This window comes from Harpia harpyja, chromosome 6 (genome assembly GCF_026419915.1).
Source record: "Harpia harpyja isolate bHarHar1 chromosome 6, bHarHar1 primary haplotype, whole genome shotgun sequence".
Lineage (NCBI taxonomy): Eukaryota > Metazoa > Chordata > Aves > Accipitriformes > Accipitridae > Harpia > Harpia harpyja.
In genome coordinates this window covers 12,944,029-12,965,703 of record NC_068945.1, presented here as the reverse complement: position 1 = coordinate 12,965,703, position 21,675 = coordinate 12,944,029, and the positions used below count along the sequence as shown (strand labels likewise).

Here is a 21,675-nt window from a genome sequence, read left to right as displayed (position 1 = left end):
CAGGCAATTATTTCAATCCTGTCTCCTGGCTGGTGGTAGGATTTTAGTGATGGTGTGCTGTAAAACTTGTGTTACTTCGCTGGGTCAGTAATTACAATCTTATTTTTCCAGAACTCTTCTGTGGCAGAACACTTCTCTGTATTGATCTTTCTCTTCCTGTGAAGAAGTAGTTACCAATTATTCAAATAGTACTGCAACAATGGATGCACATACTAGTGGTCTTAAGTGATTACTCTATATCACTTGATTGTGACTATTCTTACCTTAATACCTCGCCTGTGTTTTAAGCAACTGAAATTTGTGAAGCAGTGGTCATGTTTCTGCCTTGAATGCAAAGAAGCCTGTCCTGGACAGTTACAGTATCACCTACAATTTTGAAAAGTTTATTTCCTCTGTCTGTCTTCCACACTGTGTGACAACTATGCAGTTCAGTGCTAGAAGAGTCACTGTTAACTTTGGTTATAGGTTTTTTTTTTTTTCTTTCACTTTTTTTTTATGCTTTTATCTTTTTAGTTCATCTTGGATTCAATGAGAGACTTACTTGGAATAGTTGCAGGTTCCTAAAAGATTATCTTGATTTGTTGACTGTGTAACTCATACAAAATATAGATGTCCAAGACTGGACACTTCAAAATTTTCACTTTCAGAGATTTCTGAGTTGCATCTTAGCTTACTTCTCCATATTGATTTTGTTAGGTGGCTGATTTAATGCACCTTAATTCAGTTTCCCCCCCCAGTATATGCAGAAATAGTTTTTCAGGTTGGCATTTTATTAGTAATTGATGAACATTATTGACTTACAAGTTTCAAATCAGAGCTTCATAGTTAAAACTTCAAATTATCTGCTAAGGTGTTCTAGCCATAATAAGAATTTACTTCAGAATTCTTGAATGAATCTATGGCAAAAAACCAAAAAAAGTAAGTAGTAAATATTATGGGAATGTTAAAGAGCAGACTGTAGTACTTGAATGCTCTGCTGTCCTGATCAAGTGTTGCGCAGGAAGAAAAATGACAGCTGCTTGAGCAATTTTTTTATCTTCTTGCCGCTTGAGATGAATGCAATGCTGGCTGTAGAGTTTTGCCTTAAGGCAAAAATCATCTCTAACTGAGTTGGGAACTGACTACTGTAATGTATTTCTCCAGAGGGTATGTGACCCAGAAATATATCCAAAGTTGATGGCATTTTCTGAAAATGCTAAGTATGGGTAGCTTTTCTTTAAAACTTTGTGTGGATTATTGTTGATTAGGTGAACTTGACAAAGGGCTGATACAATTTTGCTTGTCTTTCTGTTTCTTAGCTTAGTTTTAGTTAAAGAATGAAGAGTGCAAGTTTGTGTGTTTTGCCTTTTCAAGAAGAACGGGGGAGGGGAAGGACCTTTATCTAAGAAGAGAAAGTAACAAAATAACAGCATGAAGTATTTTCAGTCTAGACTATATAAAGCTAGGAACATAGATTTATATTTAGATATTTTAAAAGTGTCCAAAAGCAGAGGTGTTGAACATATGTACCAGGTTCTCTGCAAGTTGTGTTACAGGAAGTTATGACAAATGGATGTAAAGCAGGATGCTATTTGATAGTGTACAATCTGTTTAAATCATTCACAAATAATCATTTGATGAAAAATTATAGTTTTGCATCACAAAACAATTTTTCTCCTGGAAAAAATGTTATCAATGTGTTCTTTCTACCTCCTCTTGGTTTGATTAGACCCAGGCTTTTTTTTGCAAGGCATAAGTGGCTTACTAAATATTTAATGGCAATTGATTGCTAATACATGCTGCTATTGCAGCATACTTGTGTATAAAGTCTTAATAGTTTAAATACAGCAAATCAATAAATTTGCTTCATCTGTTTTAGTCTGAAGGTTAACACTCTTCTGAGAGACATTAATGCATAAATAAAAAGAGACTTTACTGTGACTTTATATGTGATGACAACATGATCTTCTAACTTAGACTATAAAGAGAATTCTTACTGTTACTTCATTCTTCTTTTTCCTTTTTTTTGTAACATCTTGCCATTCTTAAACTGTTCTGCATTTCTTTTTTCCTGTCTGTAAACAGTATGTGGTTTTTTTTAAGTTTGGAAATTAGTACTCTTATGATGAAAGCATGTTTTACTATAGACACCCTTATAGCTGGTTACATTAATGGTGCTATAGAGACCATCTGATTTGCCATATAAATGTTGATGTTCCAGAATAATTCAGGATTCCAGTCAGTACCTTGCTTTTTCTTTTGGATAGCCTTATACACATTCACTGCCCCATGTAGTCTGTGATTTAGAGGTACAGAGCCAAACATATTGAAAGTGTGTGTCTCTAAAATAGGTAATAGTATTGCTGTTCTGAAGCTACCCTCAAAGAATTTTTCAGAACCTAAGATTATATTTACAATATTGTCACTTGCTTTTCCAATAGCAAAGATGACACTATAGTTATTAACAAGCATGACAATTAATTTCACTGGAGAAATGTAAGCAAGATAAGGAAACTTAACTGTTCATGGAATTGACAGTAAGACTATGTTAGTTATCTAAGACTTGGACTTTAATTTAGTAGGCTACTGGGATGAAGATTCTAATTTATTTGACTTAATTGATGTGTACTTGGAACTTGTATTAAGCAGGAAGGGAGATACCTTACTTTGAAAATAATTTTGAGGGAATAGGTTTAAGATACATAGAAGATACAGCATTAACACTCAGTAAGGAATAAATAAAACTATTCATATGCCTTTGACAATTTATGCCCTTTATTCTGCATCTGTTGAATATTATTCAATGGTAAATCCTGAAGAAATTTGCTATGTGAAACCAAAAGCAAAAATTGGGGGTTGTCTTTTCCTTTCTACCCTCCCTTCCTTCTTCCTTCATATTTATTTGTAAAATATTTATATGCTTGCATCACTGACCACCTGCAGCATGAGCTGTGGTTCTATGTTACCACTTACAGTGAGAAAACGTTTCAGTGAGATGATTGCCTAATTGGCAGTATCCAGCTGAGATAGAGTAAGGACAGGACATAATGTACAGATGAATGCTTAACAACAATTAGTCCTAGGAGTGTAGAAAGTGCTACCTTTAAGTGGAATTTGTAGTTTGTTTTGAAATAATGGATAGATAATCGTGGTAAAAAGGAATATAGATGTTGTTTTAAATGAAGACAGCAGAACTTTGAATCACTGGTTTTGCAGATTATGGGATGATATATAGTCGATAATGTAATATCAACTCATGACTCATATTCTTAATTTTAATTTTAGTGTGTTATATAGAGAACTACTGCTCTCAAATAAGGCTTAAAAAATCTGAATACTTTCATTCATACTTTATCTGCTCGTGTAATTTTACTACTGTACTATATGGTATATTTTTAAATATTTGTGTGAAGTATTTCTAACAGTATGCAAATATATGCCTAGTAGCAGTTATTTTTTAGTTAAAGTATTTTTAGTGTAGGATTGATAGACCTTCTTTACACTCCTAATCAGAATTCAGTAATTTTTTACTGTTCAAGAAACACTTAACTATAAAAATCCTTTTCTGAAAGGAAAAGGGCTTTATTAGTGCCTGCTGGTTTTAGACTACTTGTAAAATATCAGATGGATGTTAATTGCACTTTACTCATTATAAATTGAAGTGTAGTGTGTGATGCAGTTGGTGCTTTTTGGCTAGAAAATAATCTGTTTACTAATAATCAAAGAACATGGAATGACAATTTGTACATAGAAACGTATGAAGCAGTGTGGAGTTTTTCATGTGACTTTTCAGCATTATTACTCGTAGAGATAAAAGATTTCTTGACGAGCTCGTGTTTTCTGTATGTTCACAGTAATTCTTACTTAATACTTTGCTTTGTGTTCCACTGCAGTATGAAGCAGTTTTTGGTTTTAGTGCCATTGTTGATCTCTTTGCAGCATCCCAGTAGTCACTGGAAATAGCTGGATTTTTCAGTGATTATAGATTAGATCAGACCAGATTTTTTTTAGTAAAGTTAAGAAATAAGGTATAGATACAATTCTGCTTTTAAGGTGTTGATTAGTATGCACTATCATGTTTTGAAGTACTTTAATACTATTTTTCAAAAAGTCACAGCAGCAACATTGAAACTATTGACTGTGCTGAAAGGGTGACTTGGCCAGTTAGGTTCCCATAAACATCACAACCTAACTGGGCTGGTTTTGCATTAAATTAGAACTCACATTTATTAATGAGTTCTGCATTTAGTTTCTTTGTACTGGAACTTTTTTTTTTTTTAAAGAGATTATAGCAATGGATGTTCCCAGAGGTACTCACCAAAATTAATGAATTCTTAATTTTGAAGATTAAAAAAGAATAAAATACACTTGAAACTTAAAAAAAATGAGTGAGTGTAATTCAGTTTGTCAAAATAGCTGTTTCATCTACAAGGAGTCTGTTTTGACCAAACTTAAATGAATTGTGCCCCTCTTGGAGTCATTTCTTCCTCAGTTAAATGAATGTTTACGACTCATTGACAAGGTAGTGCTACTGCCATAATGATAAATGATTTACTAATGACACCTCTCTTATTTACATGCTTGACTGTGTTTGAATGCTTTCAATGTGTTTAACACTAAGGGTCTCTTTTCCTTTTTTTCTAGCAAGACCTCATGACTTCTTTGATGCGCAAACACTGGATGCTATAAGACATCGAGCCATCTGCTTTAACCTCTCGGCACATATAGAAAGTTTAGGAAAAGGCCACAGTGTTGTATTTCATAGTACCGTAAGTATATATATTATGCATTCTATTTGTTTACCTATGTGTCTAAAAAATCTAATACTTCAGAAAGATTTCTGTTTTCTTCTTACTGCAGTAGGCATTTAATTAGAAGTAAGTAACAGTGGGTATTTTACGTTGTTGATTTGTCCATTTCTATTAGTAAATTAACTTTTTACAAGTAGAGTTAATAGTTGTTCTAGCTCACAAATTGAATAGCTTGCAACATTTCCTGTCTGATACACTTGGGGAAATACCTAACAACAAGTATGTGTTGCAGAAAAATTTGTCTATATCTTCTAAATAAGAATGCAATTCAGATGGCATTTCCATAGTTGTGAGTGTCAGTGCTAATTTATCACAAGGAATATTTTGAGGGTAATTGTATAATTGAATATTTAAAGATGCTGATCTGAAATTTGGTTTTATTCCTTTTTTTCAGTTTAAAAGTTATAATCCTGAATAAATGTATTGTGTCCCCCCGCCCTTTTTTTTTCTTTTAATAAACTTACTACCAAAATGTCAGTGAATTGCTAGAAGGAGAAAAGTACCAGGTGGGAAACTGGCCTTTAGTCCTGTTTCCATATACTGTTTTGTTAATTTCACTTGTGTTTGGATAGGCTAGACATCAGGATTAATTTAGAAAAGTTCATAATGGGGAAAAAAAGCACTGAATTGGGGTACAGAGATCAGAAGTTCAAAAAGCTATGTAACCTCAGGTTTTCTTAACCAAATTGGGAGGTACAGGCACATAAAAGGTAGAGACTCAGCTGAAGAAAAAAATTAAAAGATGGGACAAAATGGGGGGCGGGGGGGGCACGTTTTCTAAATTGGCAGACTAGTGCAAGATGAACTGCAAATTGTCCAAAGAAGGAATGCTGACTGCTGTGTCTTCAGTTATGGCTTAAGGTTAACACATGATTCAAACTATTGAACTGTCAGTCTTTCCATAAATAAAAGATGATTTTATGTGCATGAAACTTATTTCGTCCTTTTCTACAAGACTGATGATTGCTATAAATATCTGTGGCCTGTATTAGAAATTTTTTCCCAAATGATTCTTCCTGAACTTTATGTGCATTGAGCACCAGCTGCAAATGGAGGTTTGCAGGTGGCTGAGCTGTTACTGTATTTAAATCTCATTCTAGTTTTGCTGGCCAACATGGATTTTACAATGCTGTGAGAAAAGCAGATTCTCTTCCAATTCACAGCTTGCTTTAATCTGAAAGGTTATCCAGACAGACCACTCGGTTGTGGAAGCTCACCTCTGGCTATTGGAATAATTCATAGGAGATGGAATTAGAGGGAGGAATGTGCTCTAAAATTGCTTCGAATTAACTTGGAGGAAGAGGTGAAAATCCTTTTAGCTTATCCATGCATGCGTCGCTCAGGATGGTAGGGGGTTGATTAGATCTGAAATTGCTTCGACTTCATTTGTGGGAGAGGTTGTACCAGTGGGAGAACTGTTCTAAGATTCCAGCCCTATGCTGCACTTTGCTACCCTATTTTAGTGTGCTGCTACAGTTGCGTGGGCTTTTGCTGGACATCAGCTATGTTGATGAGATTCAGCCTAAAAACTGCTTTAACAAGAAAAGGCAGAATAGAAGCAATCTTGCGGATCTACACTGTTATACTGAGTTAGTGGTCACCTCTGATGCAGACACATTTTATTTAACTTAAAAGCATTAGGACATTGAATTTGAATAGTGACGGGCTAAATAGCATAATACAGTTTGTGTGGTCCACCTTCAGAAAAAATGTGTAATTATGAGGGGCATTAATTTGAAAGGTGAAAAAAATGAAGATAAAATTGTCTTGCTGTCTGAAAACTGACATAAATGATGTAGGTTTATCTTTTTTATGCAGCATAAGAATTATGTCAGCACAATACAGTATTTTACAGGATGGATATCCTAGTGAAGAATTATTAATGTGAATAATTTCTAAGCAATCACTGTAGGTACATTTCATCTCCTATGAAAATACACTGCTTTTATATATATATATATTTTTTTTTAAACCCATCCTTTTCTTTATAGATGTGGAAAGCTGTAGAATGCAGTTATCAATAAAGCCTTTTTGAAGAAATGTTTTTTGCCATCCAGGGTTCATCTTTGACTTCATTATGATTTTTTTTTTTCTGCTTAGCTTTTTTTATTGGAGTCAAATTCTTGGTACTTTGATTCTCTGAATTGTCAGATGGAGAAAGTCAAGCATTTCCATTTAACCTAAAGAGCAGATACTATACTGATTAAAAACCGTAGCTTATAGGTTACCCTGTCCTCCATGCCCCACCCCCCCCGCCCCAGTTTTTTGAAATGGCTAGAATTAATTCTCTAAAATACTTGAATACTAAAGTGTTCTTCACTGTTTTTAGCTTTTTTAGATATTTCAGTTCAGCAATCACATGTATTGATACTAGTTTTATGTGTTTTGAAATCTTAAAACTTTCAAACACAATAAGTGAATAAAGTAAGATGCATACCAATTTATAGGGTGAATTTTTTTTCTTCTTCCAGAAGAGGTCAGCAGAACTCCATTTCTGATTTGAGACAACTCTGATGCACGTTTCCTTCACAGAGATAAATTCAAATTAAATTTCCCTTTTGTTTCTGGGACAGTGCATGAAATTTGAAGAATATAGTAAGAGTTTTTTTCAAATAAAGCTGTACTGAGCGTACATCTAGTGGCTGAATTATATTTTTAAATGAAAAACTTAAATGGACTTAAGTTCTTTACAAAACATTTTTAAGTCTTCAAAGCATCATTATTGCAGACATGCTAGACTTCTTCCATTTCATTTGTAACTCTTGCAGACTTGACTATAAAGCTCTGATTACTAGTGTCAAAATAGCAAATAATTTTTTCAATTGCTTTTTGCAAAACTTTTGCAATTTTGCATTTGTCTGCATCAGAGCTGTGTTTCTGACTCTAGCCTGCCTAGCATATGGTAAAATTTTCATTGCACTAATTGTGATAAAATTGAATACTTTTTATATCTTTTATAGAACTTTTTTAAATTTTACAATTTCAAAATAAATGTGGGAAAAAGCAATGACAGCTATAGATGCCAGATTTCTGTTGTCGCCTAACAGAAAGCTAGCATACTACTTTAATATTAAACAAAGATAGGCTTGTTCCATATATGAAGAGAGGATCTTCCATCCCAGTCAAAAACAAGTGAATTGTTCGGATTTTGAATATTGATAATTTAGTAGGGACAAGAGAAGCCAATGATATGGGGAAAATGACTGCAAAATTTACATTGGATACAAGTATATCTCTCTGTGTGAAAGCATCCTAGCTATAACTTTCATAATTTTCATGTATTATATATGATTAGCTCTTCTGTTATGAAAAATTATTTTTTTTTTTTTATTTTCTACTGCTGAAAGTTACTTTATCCTCCTGTTAAACTTCTGTGTGTGTGTGTGTGAAAGCTGGTTCAAGCCCTTAGTTTAGCACTGATTGCTTGAAGATGTTACTAGGGCTCTAGAATAAGAAAATGGTACTTGCAGTGGTATAACTCAGGCAGTACTTGAATTGCCCTAAATTTTGTACCTTGAATCTCTTTTGCACATCAGTGTTTCATTTTTTTGAGTTTTTACAAATATCTCTCTTTTCAGTGTGTTGATGGTAAGACAGCAGACTCCTCATTTTCAGTACAAAATTTAGAAATTGTTAATGTCAGTTTGTACTTTTTTTTTTTTTTTTTTTTTTCCTCCTGGTTGGAGAATGCAGGTGGCGATATTGGGTGGTTCTCACAGAGATTTATGATGTTCTGGAATCACCATGAATTATACTGTAAATCCCTGTAGAAGCAGTGCTATTGATCATGTGATAGAGGGACAGCAACCCCAGCTTTAACTAGTACTTAGATGTAATATGCATCTGTGACTTGTGTGAGTCCCCCGCGGGGTCACAAGTCCTGCCAGCAAACCTGCTCCAGCGTGGGCTCCTCTCTCCATGGGTCCGCAGGTCCTGCCAGGAGCCTGCTCCAGTGCGGGCTCTCCACGGGGTCACAGCCTCCTTCAGGCATCTCCCTGCTCCAGTGTGGGGTCCTCCCCGGGCTGCAGGTGGATATCTGCTCCACCGTGGACCTCCCTGGGCTGCAGGGGGACAGCCTGCCTCACCATGGTCTTCCCCACGGGCTGCAGGGGAATCTCTGCTCTGGCGCCTGGAGCACCTCCTCCCCCTCCTTCTTCACTGACCTGGGGGTCTGCAGGGTTGTTTTTCTCACATGTTCTCACTCCTCTCTCTGCTGCTGTTGTTCTCGTCTCTTTTTTTCACCCTTCTTAAATCTGTTATCCCAGAGGCACTACCACCGTCACTGATGGGCTCGGCCTTGGCCAGCAGCGGGTCCGTCTTGGAGCCGGCTGGCATTGGCTCTGTTGGACACAGAGGAAGCTTCTAGCAGCTTCTCACAGATGCCACCCCTGTAGGTGTCTCTCCCCCACGCCCCGTCCCACCCCAGCCTTGCCACGCAAACCCAATATTCCAGTTCTCATCTACAAGCATATTGATACCTTCAGATATCTCAAATATATCTGTATTAATAATCTGGCTGTTAAATCCATGGTCACTTTTCTCTGCATCATATTTGTTTAGAGGATCACTGCATAGTTGTAAAAATAAAACTTTAAACAAATTTGTGAATTCCTTGAAATGTAATGACTAAGTTTAATATACCATGATATTTAGTTGTGGGAAATTGGTTTGGTTGATGCAGATTATGGACTTCAGTATTTAAGTTCCATATGCATTTTACTTTAGCCTTTTTCATAAAGATCACTTGCCACCCTTCTGTATTTCTGTGCTTTAAAGGTTCTCTAGTAAACTTTCAGAGTTCACAGTATCTGCAGTGACTGTGTATAGAATCTTTGAAAGATTTAGTAAGCTTTTTACGCTCAGAGGTGCGGAAAGTGGGAGAATTGGTGTTTGAAGCAAATAGGGAAAATCTGTATGAAGTATTGTGATGTAGTAAAGGAGAAGGTGAGGGTAAATCAGTAGAAGAGGAAGCAAATGGCTTTTCCCTGTCTTTCTGGATACTGTAAATTTTTGGGGTACCTTCTGAATGCTGGTGTTAAAGAATATATTTGTACCTGAATGAACAATATCTTTTTTTATACTTTCTCTGTGTGTATTTCTAACTTCATCATGGCTAAAGGTGGGAGTATAGCTTCAGGGTCCTTCACCTAAAAACTATTCTCTGTGAGAGTATCTTATGTGCTGGTCTACTGTGAGCTAGTATGAGAAACTGAGAAAGGAGTTCTCACTTCTTGTCCAGGACCTTACCAGTGGAGTACAATATGTTCTGCTTACACTCTATCAATTGTTGACAGGTTTTTGACATGTCATTTGATTCGTCATTCATATAACAACAGTAGCAATTGTACTCTCTACAGTGTTAAGGGTCCCTGTTATGTATGCATTAAACAATCTCTGTCAGCCTTTGCCTCATTCAGTTCTTCGTTTAGGTATTGAAAAGGAATGAGTAAAGGTTAATTAGAAAGTTATACATACGACGTGTCCAGATGTCAAAGCATTTGTGAGAGAAAATTTTATCCTTATGCTATGCTATAGTTAAACTATAAGCTGCATCAGTTTCTCGCACCTTCTATAGATGTCTTGTGGAACTACATGAGCATATCTGTAGAAGAGTGTATGTTCTTCAAAGCTTTTGGAGTAGCTGCTTAAAAATTTGAACTATTTTAAAAGAAAGAAGACTACTTACAGGATGCGTTTTTTGTTTGTTTTTTTTTTTTCAGGGATCACTCAATAGACAAATGTTAAAGGAAAAATATTAAACCTTGCCAAGAACGGCTTCAGTAGTGATATGTACATTCTACCTATATATAGAATTAATAGAACTTTCAAAGAGTAAAACAGTTTGGCTTTTATGAATGTCCAGTTGAACATGAAGAACAACAGTTTTTGAGGAAACATCTGCATATTTGGTTTTAATTATGATTTATGTAATTATTATCAGGTAATAGCTAAAAGAAAAGAAGATTCTGGAAAAATAAAACTCTTGCTTCATTGGACACCAGAGGACATGTGAGTATATTGCTAGTGATATGATACAGGATTTAAATGGGGAAGGATTTACAGTGGGGTAAATGAACTGTCTGTCACTAAATTATGTTATGCCTTTGAGTATTTAAATTAAAGTTCATGTTGTAAAAAATGGTTTTTAGAAAGTAATCTAGAAGTTTAAAAAATAATAAGCAATGCTTCAACTGATATTTACTTTAGCTTTCAAGTCTTTAGACTCTGATATCAGTTCAGGTAAATTTGAAGCTGTATTTTTGATGCATTTTGTCACTATGGATGTTAATAACAAGGTCCTCTAATTATTGAATGAAGAGTTCAGGTTGGTTTTGCCAGCAATATACATAAGGAAATTTATCGCTGAGACAACTTTGTTTTACCCACTGATTCATCATGATCCTGAAATACTTTTAGGTACTGAAAAATGTACAATCATCAGTGTAACAGTAATACTACAAGAATCTTTGCCTAGCTGCCACTACTTAACAGTATAATAACCACAGTTGGCCCTTTAAGGTATCCATCTCATATTGCTGCTTCTTTGGATTCTCCCATGGAAGCTTGGAATACTCTTCCAGCATGTTTGGCTGCTGTTTTCTCCCCCCCCCCGCCCAAAGTTCTGCCTCATTCCAAATGGGTAGCCTTGTGTGTAACACAGGATGAAGGTACTTCCCTTGGGTAGGCTTGGGACAGATGAAGTAGTAAATGTACTTTAGAAATAATTTATCTACTTCTTTGAAATAGCTGAGATCTCGTATCTTTCTTCTGACACAGACAAGAATTTTTATGTAAATACTTTGATCTTAATTATATGGAAAAGTAGAATGAATGTTTTGTTTCCACTATGCTGTAGGAGAGCAGTAGGCAGAGTAGTTTTAGGAGAGGCAGTAGGTTTATGTTCCATGTCTTCCACAATTTTTAAGGTGATTAACTACTTTCCTTTTAAAGGTAAGAATAATTATAATAGAACTTATTTCTTGGATCCATAGTCCTGCATACCGATTCCTGGATCCATGGTCCTCCATACAGATGAAGTTACTAGGATGTTTAGTTCACGTTAAGATGGAAGTTACTGAGACGTTTAGCTCACACTGAGGTGAATAGCTGCATAATTAGGTAGGACATGCAGGTTTAGAGGCTCTTTCTTAAAAGGAACTTCAGTTTTACCAGGAAGATATCTCTAAATTGGTAGAATTGTTTAGGTAAGGATATCTAAGCTTCAGATGAAATAGTCATAGTTCATGCAATTAAATTTTAGAACGGGGGGATCTTTTAGATTCAGTGCTGCTTTTAAGTGAGTGAGTGGGATGGTGATCCTAAGCCTTAGCATAACAGAAATTTACCTTTGCTTTGGTGAAGTGGTTTAAATTAACTCAGTTTTGTAGTGCCCCGAATTAGCCGTGTGCAGTAGTGTGGACTTGGCAGTGTGAATCTATTATAACTTTTATTTGCAGAGGACTAGGCTTGCTGATAAGTTATCTGCAGCAACATTTGGCATTTTGTTGCAATTTTAAAGTGTCTTTAGCTTTTGCTGCTCGTTGCAGCACTTGTAGACTACAAGTTTCAATTCAGTTTGGGAGAGAGTAACTAAAATATTCTAGTAAAAAGTGTAGTTTCTTGCTTCCTTTTAGGACAGCTGGTAATACTGCATGTAACAGCTTCCTGAAATTATTCTTATTGAAATATTACAGATAAAGACAGTTAATTGCATTTTAAAATAAAAAGCATTTTAAAAAAGCATATAACACTCCGGGAACATGAAAAGTAATTAAAAAATCACAGTACTTTTTTCCTAATACAGAGTCGAATGAGTTTTTTGCTCATGCAGATGAATACAGTATTAGAATCTCTGCATTGGAGAAGACAAGTTATTCACTAATGTTAAGACATCCCTGATAGAATGTAGATTTGGTTGTCAGGTCAAAGGAATAATGTGTTTCATATTTATATTTCTTGCCTCTTGATTGGGTTAGGTAGAGGGTATATTTCCTGTACTGAATGATGTAGTTTTGAATTATTGAGTGTTGAGTAGATTCAATTTCATCTTGGTTGTTACAGTTAAGAACAGCAAATGCAAGGTATCATTGCTCATGTCATCCATCTGTCTTACACAGTGAATGTGTAAGACACTCGGGACATACGTACACTTTAGAAGGATGCAGTCATGATGATTACTTTCCATTGTGCTGAGCTGTTCATCAGCCTTTCAGATGGAACTAGTAATAATGATTTAACTTTTTCTACTCTGAGTTGTCTTGAGAAACTGTTAAACTGCTCCAGGTCATCTGTACATTAAGTATTTTTTCAGGAAAAGTAAATACTGGTCTTTAACCTGTTTCCTGTACAAGAGGGAAATAACTTTCAGAGCAGGAGTTTATTCTTTGTGCCAGTACTTCTTAGCTTACTGAGTTGTTGTCTTTATGTTTCAAATAGTCTTTGCATGTGAAAAGTTTTCTTATTTGCTGTTTGTATTGTTTTGCATCTTCAGCATATAGCTTCTACTAAAAACGTCTTCCAAATATTGCTTGTCAAAAAAAAAAATTTTGGCTTTATTTTAAAAAAAAAAAAAAGTCTTATGATGTTTTTTCACCTTTCATGATCCATATTAAACCTTAGTAGATATATGGATTGCCTCCTGGGTAGTCCCCCCCTCCCTTTTTTTTTTTTTTTTTTTTCTTTTTTTTCTTCCACCTTCATCTGAAAAGGGAAAAGTATCATAGGATAAACTCCTTTTCCTACTGGGATAGAAGTTCTGTGTTTCGTTGCATTTTTTGAATGGCTTACCCAAAAAATTGCATTTGACTTACAGCTAACTTTCATTGCTGAAAAACAGAGATTCAGTTTAATAATTCACGAAAGTCTGTAAAATTGCATATAGCTTTGGTCAGAGAAAGAACTGTTTCATTTAGAGGGTCTTAAATGTTGAGTTTCTCAATTTGAAACTTGTTTTAAAACATTAGAATTCTTAACTACAAACTTAAACTTATTCCCCAACCTGAAATTAATTTTTGGCTCCTAGGTCACGTTTACCAAAAAAAAAAAAAAAAAAAGTCTTTTTGTGGGCTGAAAATAATCTTAAGGGGTTTTTGGTTTGGGTTTTTTTTTATTTTCTTTCTTGGGGGGTTGTTTTTTTCTTTCTTTTTTTTTTTTATTTTCAATAGTGGAAGCAAAATGGATCACTTGTTTGTTCTGCACAGCCTTGGTCAATGCTAACTTTTGGAAGGAGGCAGGAAGGTGGGTTGTCAGTAAGACATTCATGACCTCTGCAAGCCCAGTGCCTCTCTTAAGAATATGTTACCTGAAGACCTCAGCAGGGTCTTAAAAACCCAATGTGGTTTCAGTAAAAGAAGCAATAATGCAATAAGGCACTCTGAAGTAGGCATATTTTGTTTCAAAGAATTAAAGTACAAAACGTGGATCAATTGTGTATGTTATCTCCAGCCCTCTTCCCCAAGTTTCACTGCAAGTGGCACTGAAACAACAATTCCCTTTAATGCGTAAAGACCGAGTTTTATTCCATCTCACAATGAGAACAGTGACATAGCCAAAATATTTTGTGGTGATTGCCTGGATTTCCTCAGAAGATAATCAAACAATTAACTTCAGTAAAGTTGGAGCATTTTGACATTGAAAGCTTTGAACTTGGAGCAAGCAAATTAGTATAACTTGAAGCTCAGTGCCTGCAGTATATGGTGGCCTTTACTTGCTTTTTTGACAGTGTCAAAGAATTTTATGTCCAGTTAAATAAAGTATTTTCAAAGATCTGTTGTTTTCCCTGCTACCCATTTTCACATTAAATTGTTAAAATAGAGAATGTAGTGCCATTATCATTGTATGTTTAGTTTAGTATTCTTCTGGAATAATATAAAATCTGTTAAGTATCTTTCTCACACCGAGAGAAAAACTTTGAAGTATAATATGTAAAGATTGGCTGTCTTTTCCTCACTCCAGTGAAGATGCTTTTTAACCAGTGAAATGTGAAGATTACTTTAAAAAACTTCATATGTACTAGTTTACCGCATAATTTTATGGTAAGAAAAACGGTTGATCTTTTTTGAATATTTTTATTTTATTTATTTATTCATAGTCTGCCTGATGTGTGGGTAAATGAAAGTGAGCGACATCAGTTAAAAACTAAAGTAGTACATTTATCAAAACTACCAAAAGATACTGCCTTGCTTCTGGACCCAAACATATACAGGTAATGTCCTAATTTTGAAAATTTCTTTACTTAAATATAGTCTTAAGCCTCACTTAACTTTTTGACGTTGGAAAATCAGGATTGCTAATGCATTATACACCAGACCAGGGAACTTCAATCCTGTCAGCGTCCAGGAGTTAAGTTCTGAGGTCTTAAGTTGTTTCAGAATTACTTAACTTCTTGAACTGAACTCTAGTTACTGAGAAACGGGGAATGTTTGTATTTACCAAGTGTATTTTACTTTTTTGTGCTTGGTGTACAGAAATTCTAGTAAAGGAGGTACATACAGTGGAATCCTGAAAGATCACTTCTGTTAAGATCACATACTGGTTTGTATACCAATTTTTTTAAAGTCCAAATTTATCTTTACATATTTTATATTCAACTGTAATACATGCAGTATTACCTTGAAATCTGTACTTGTATACAAGTACTGTTATTTTTTAATACGAGATTCTTTAGAGGGGGACAGAAGGGGACAGTACATGTTACTTGTCTTTAAGCTGCATTCACATTTGTGTTTTTAGGACTTCAGATTGGCTTCTAATCCATCTTGTTTCTAATAATCTCCTGATTTTCCTCCCCCCCTTTATTAGTGTGCTCACATAATTGTCAGTACCCACAGTTCTGTGTGTGTACAGTTTTTAAAGGTAATCTGAAATGCTTAATTCACTCTTAAGTTTTTGAATGTCCAAAGATACATATTTATGGACTTATACTAAAAATCCATGAAAATGGGTTGGGGGAAAAAAAAAGTTTTTTCTGCCATAAACAGAAGTTCAGTGTTCCTATGTTTCTTCTTTAACATCTAGTGACCTAGTGTCTAAAGGAGTAACTAGAACACTTATCTGAGGTCTTGATATGCGATAAGCCTTTCAGTTCACCTTTAATATTCAGTGTATTTCACTAATCAAATTAATGAGAACTTGGTTTACAATATGAAAATAAATCATCATACTGTATCTGCTATCTTTGTAAATGTAAGTATTTAAAATACTTACTTTAGTATATGAATTACTGATGTTAACATTAAATCATAAAAAAGTTATGAGGAAATTGGATTGTGTGTTTTAAAACTGCTTAACACAGTGACTGTTTTATAATCTTATTTAAGTGTTAATCATATATTGATTACCTTTGCAGAACTTGACAATTAGTTTGATTTGAAAAGGAAAAAATAACCCTTTAAAATAAAAATGTAATGAACTTTGGGATTAAGCCCCTAGAGAAAAATGAGCAACCCCTTCTACGTCTCCCAAATAAAATTAAGGTCCCCTCACATAATGTTGTACCAGATTTTTAGCAGTATAGATCAGTGTGTGATTAAAAAGAGTTTTGGGACCAACTGTGGGAGATTAAAGAAATAAAGTTGAAGACCAAAACTTTGCAAGGGGAAAAAAGTGGTTAAGGGAATTCAGTGACAGCTATAATGTCATGCTAAAATGATGACTCCAGTAGAAAGTTTGAAACAATTCTCTGAAACGTATGCTAATATGGGATCATCTAAAATGGCTTTCAGTTTTAATCAAATTAAATGAAAGTAGATTTTAAATAGTCATAAATTCATAGCATACTCTAGCTGATCAAATTTACATCTCAGGGTCTTTATGTAAAACTGTACTATCTTCTTTTACAGAACAATGCCCCAGAAGAGGTTGAAGAGGTAAAAACCAAGCAAGTGGGGACACCTGCAGTCTTAGTCACTGACAATGGATTTAGAAATAAAGTTGCACATTAGTCAAATCCCATCCTTTTTTTTTTTTTCTTAGATAAATATTTATGCTTAGTGTAAACATTCTGTGAATGAAGTTGATGCTTCCGTGGAATATATTAATATATTACTGTATATCCACATTTTCATGGAATGGTACAGTGGGAGACTGAGCAAACACTCTTCTGGCAACTTAGTGGAACAACTAAAAGGCTTTGCATGCTTGCTTCTTTAAGCTGCTTTTTTCTTTAGTGAATACAGTAGTTTATATTTGATGAAAAGAAAAAGTAACCATCACCATTTACTCACAATTCCCAGGAGAACTGTTAACAAGCTATTAGGCTTTTTGTCAATGTTAACTAAATATAACATATGCCAGACAATAAAACAGCTACCAAGGGATTATCCTGTTGCCCTTTGAGTATGGTGGATAGTAATCATTTGTCATTTGTAATCTCGTGTCCTTTTGCAGATCCCTAAAATATGTTGGATTATAATGTTTAAACAAATGTTGATGGAATGCTTGTCTTTTCCAATCAACTATGAGTACATATAGTACGGTTTAAAGATGTTAAGAGTGTTGCAGTACGTCTGACCCCCTTTTCAGGAGTAGTATAGTATGTTAATGAGATCTGCTTTTATGTGATCCGTATCAATGGACGGTTTTTGAAAAACCTGTACTTAAGCAGTTAGTGTTATTGGTGTTTTATTTTACTTTTTTGACCCTTTAGAATCCCCATTCGCTTGTAAAGTATACTTTTTTTATTTGGCCTAATGTTTTCTAGATGTAAAGAAAATGGTATTTTTTAAAAAAAATAAATCTAGAAATTCAATCCTTTATGCACCAAAGTTGGCTTTGAAAAGGAAAGTAAAATCATTTTCTTGCTTAATAAGCAAGAAGCCATGGATTTTTTTTAACTGACAAATAGAGATGTGTCTAACCTGTTAGTCTTTGTATGGAGACAAAAATGTTGCATATAGATAATAGGACATTGCTTGTAAATATTTCAGCAGATTTGTAATATATTTTTATATTATGAAATGTACTGTAGATGTTTTTCTAGAGGCATGAAAGTTAAAATGTATATATTACGGTAGAAATAATATTGAAGGATATTGTAATTCACTAGTGCTGCCAGAAGAATTGTTTAAAAAAAGCACCTTCCTTAACAATAAAAAAACCCTTCTTTTACATACCTAAGGGACTATATACTACTGTTAATATCTGTTGTAAGAACAAAAATACATTGAACATCCTTCCCAGAAATCTTAGAGGGATGAATAGTACCCATAATTAATTCATGGCGCTCCTTTCTAATAGTGAACATGAAATTAGTTTTTTCCTTACTATCGGAAGGAACTAATATGTAAAATTTGTACGGATATATGCAGTCAAACTGCAGAGTTAGTCCTCCTTATTTGGGAGGAATTTACTACAGTGAAACTAATAACCAGCAGTTTTTACACTAAATTTTTATTAAATAGAATAAAACTTAAAGTAACCCTTTGGTTGCAGAAGTGAGCATATCCTAATATAATACAAATGCATTCTGCATTGGTACTGACACGAGAGTCTTGCTTAGCTCCAGTGGGTTAAAAATGTTACTTATATACACAAAAAAAAAAAAAAAAACTTATCAAACGAAATGAAGTGCAGATTAAAAGCACCACTAATATAAGATGTTCTGGAATGGTTGTTTAATAAGGGTATTATTCATAAAATCTGTAGTGATGTGACTTTATTTTTGAAAAAATGCAGTGTTTTGGTTTTTTTTTTTTTGCTTGAGCACTTCACCTACTGCTTTTTCTGTACCTATAAAGTAATCCGTAATCTTTGTTTCTTTTTTTGAATTTGTTATAAAATTGCCAAATAGAAGTGTTTCAGATATAGTTTGTATTTGTATTTTTTTAATTTTATTGCTTCATGAGTTTCTTGTAAGTCATTTATAATTGACAGATGATTGTAGACCTTGCCTGAGTATTTTTTCTAATAAAACAAAGCAAACAAACCTCATTAGCTTCAAAATTGTAAGATTTCAATGAAATTTTCAAAGATAGATATAAAATTGTCACTATCTATTTCCTCTATAATGCGCATACCTTTACAAAACGGGGAATTCGTGGATTCAAGTCATGTATTGTTCATGGAAACTGTGACTTTCTTTTCTTGGGTTTGAGAAACGTATTATCTGATGTTCTCATGGTACAGCTTCTGTCTTGGAAGGAAAAATCAGTTTAAATTCAAAATATCTGTGAACAAATGGATATGTTGGAATTAATTAAACTTTCCATAGTAGTAAAAGGTAAGTGGACTTTTGGCTGGTTTATACCTTGAAGTTATCAAAGTGAATTGCTAAAACTATTTATGCTTGAAAGTTGTTTCTGTTCTACAAATTATGTAATTATTTGGTGGTGTTTTGTGTTTCAAATGACAGTCATGCCTCTCTAAAGCTCCGCTTCAGTTTTTGTGTGTGTCCCTGGATGAATTTCAGTTTTGTTAGAGTACCAGATACATGGAACTGGCACAGTGTGCTGGGAGGCATTGATCACTTTGTTCTGAAAAATATCTTACTGCTCTTATTGTCCTTCTTGAAAAGTGTTAATGAAATAATTGGCCCTTCCCCTTTTGAGTAGTTCCATGTGCTTTCTTTTGGGATGTAACAGGTAGAGGTTTCCTCCTGTCTCTCAAGAACTTTTTTTTTTTTTTTTTAATAGATTTTCCAAATACCTACAGAATGCATTTCCTCCCAGCTGGAGTGTTTATTTTCTTTGTAGAGAAGTGTCACCAAGAAAAACCTGTAGTTATTTTGCCCTTTGCTGCAGTCTCTTTCTGGACTGCTTTAATGAGTAACTATATAGATATCCTAAATTTATACTTTTTTGCTTAGAGGTTCTTTATTATCTTTAACACATAGAAGGTGAGCAAAAGAAAATGGCTGATTTTATAGTTCAAGTTAAATCCTGGCAAAATACACTGGAGTGTGTACTCCACGAGGAGAGGCTGAGGGACCTGGACAAGCTCAGCCTGCAAAAGAGAAAGCTTTGGGGGAACCTAACAGCAGCCTTTCAGTACCTAAGATGTTACCGGGAAGGTGGAGCCAGCTCACTTAAAACTGCACAGCCTGAGGGTGAGAGTCAGTGGTCATGAATTGAAATGGGAGATTTTTTTCACTATGAGGATAGTAAAGCATTGAAACAGATTACTCCAAGGGATCCCAGAAATCTCTGTCCTTGATGGTTTTCAAGATCCAGCTAAAGCCCTGACCAACATGTTCTGGATTCAGTGTTGTTGGTGTTGCACTGAGCAGGAGATTGGACCTCCCTTGGAGGTCCCTCCCAACATGAATTGTTCTGTGTTTCTGTGATTCAGAACTAAGCAGACTTTCTCTTCCAGCCCGCATGCTCAGGAAGACATCAGCTATGTTTAGATCACATTAGCAAGCTGTTCATATGTTTGTAGATCATGGCTAGAGTTGGAGCTGTTTGAATTGAAAACTGATCAGCTGTGACAGTAACTTGGATCTGGGGCTTTAGTCTGTGTTTGGTTTGGCCTACGATATGTTTGAACTACACTGGCGCTATCGTCTCAAGGTAGATGATGATGCTCGAGGATGTGGGTCAGAAAAGGGTGTGGGATGGAATGTTTATTCCTTCGCTGTCAGGTGACACCAGCAAGGGTTTTCAGAAATCTCAAATGTGTTTGTGGATGTCTTGGGTTATCTTATTTCTGGGACACATTTAAAGAGGAAGTACTGAATGAAGCTCTTTGAAAGTCACGCTTTTCAGGAGTTGCAGTGCACCCAAGTATCTGTGCCCAAAATCATCCGTCCTTTTGGAATGTGTTGGCTTGAATTTTACAGTTTTCTAAATCTGAATAACAGGATTTTTGAGTGAGGAGTGCTGTTTTGGGAATGAAGAACATGTCTGCCTTTTGCTTAAGTGGGTGGAAATTTTTGTCTGGGAAGACTTGCTAGCATTTGAGCATAGTATACAGCCGACTTTTTTATACTAGGTCTCGTTCTGTCTACTAAAGCACTTTAATAGATGGAGCAGAAACACATCAGTTCTTTTCTAATATTCATATACTTATATTGCATATAAGTTTCTCTGAAGTTACTGTGATTTTTCAGTTTGGGGCCAAATTGCATAATATGGAACACTATTTTTTTCTTTACTTCTATGTTCTATTAAGTAATTATATCAGTAGTTTCCAATTTAAATTACATATTAAAACTGGACTAGCTTCATTTGGGAACAAATAGGTTAATTATGTTTAAATCTGCATTGTTTTTAATAATAGGAATTTAAGTGGTTGATTTCAGCTTTTCAATGCAGCATGTGAATTGGTTATCATAGAAAACCAGTCTTATTTAATACTTCAGTCTGAAATAGATGATATATCCTCACTTAACGCTTTCTTGCCTTGACATTTTAAACTTGCGTATGAACCTATCATTCCTCTTGTCACATTAATGTATGACAAGTACAACAGGAAAAAAAAATCATCTCATCAGGAAAGTTGGCTTTTAAAAAAGCAGCTGAATCTATGGTTTCTTTCAGTCATTTTCTATAAGTTGTTAAGCAGACATTCTGTGAATGGCTCCTATGTGCACAAGGCTATGAAAGTAAAATAAACAGCTTGATCCCTGAAACAAGATATTCTAAACAAAACATTCCAGCAGCAGAAGATGGCCTTAACATCACATGGATTTTCTTAGTCAAGTAAAAGATGCCCTTAGATCTGTTAGTTATCCTGGTGTTTACTTATTCCAACCAAAGAATACTCTTTGGTAAACTATGTTGCTTCAACTTTTAATAAAAAAATTCTGAATTACGCATTTTGGGGGGAAAAAAGCCCCACCTGCACTACTGTTTTGAGCAATACAAGGGAAAAAATATTTTAAAATAAAGAATATCCATTTTTTCATGCCTTTTCAATAAGACCCCTTTTTCTAAAATACTGTGTGCAT

The 21,675-nt window shown here is 34.7% G+C and overlaps 1 protein-coding gene across 5 annotated transcripts in view; it reads left to right on the top strand.

The window, feature by feature from the left end:
* The window catches only part of AEBP2 (AE binding protein 2), a 51,741-nt gene extending 33,389 nt beyond the window's left edge, over window positions 1-18,352 (top strand). For 2 of the 5 annotated variants that reach the window (XM_052789590.1, XM_052789587.1), the window contains 5 exons: window positions 4,624-4,748; window positions 10,732-10,799; window positions 14,881-14,994; window positions 15,257-15,323; window positions 16,631-18,352. In XM_052789590.1, coding sequence (XP_052645550.1) covers window positions 4,624-4,748; window positions 10,732-10,799; window positions 14,881-14,994; window positions 15,257-15,311 — 362 coding nt within the window. In that variant the 3' untranslated portion in view covers window positions 15,312-15,323; window positions 16,631-18,352. Of the gene's footprint in view, window positions 1-4,623; window positions 4,749-6,781; window positions 6,878-10,731; window positions 10,800-14,880; window positions 14,995-15,256; window positions 15,324-16,630 lie in introns of those variants that run through there. The other 3 variants (XM_052789591.1, XM_052789588.1, XM_052789592.1) reach the window with 3 other exon arrangements.
* Window positions 18,353-21,675: the final 3,323 nt, after the last annotated feature.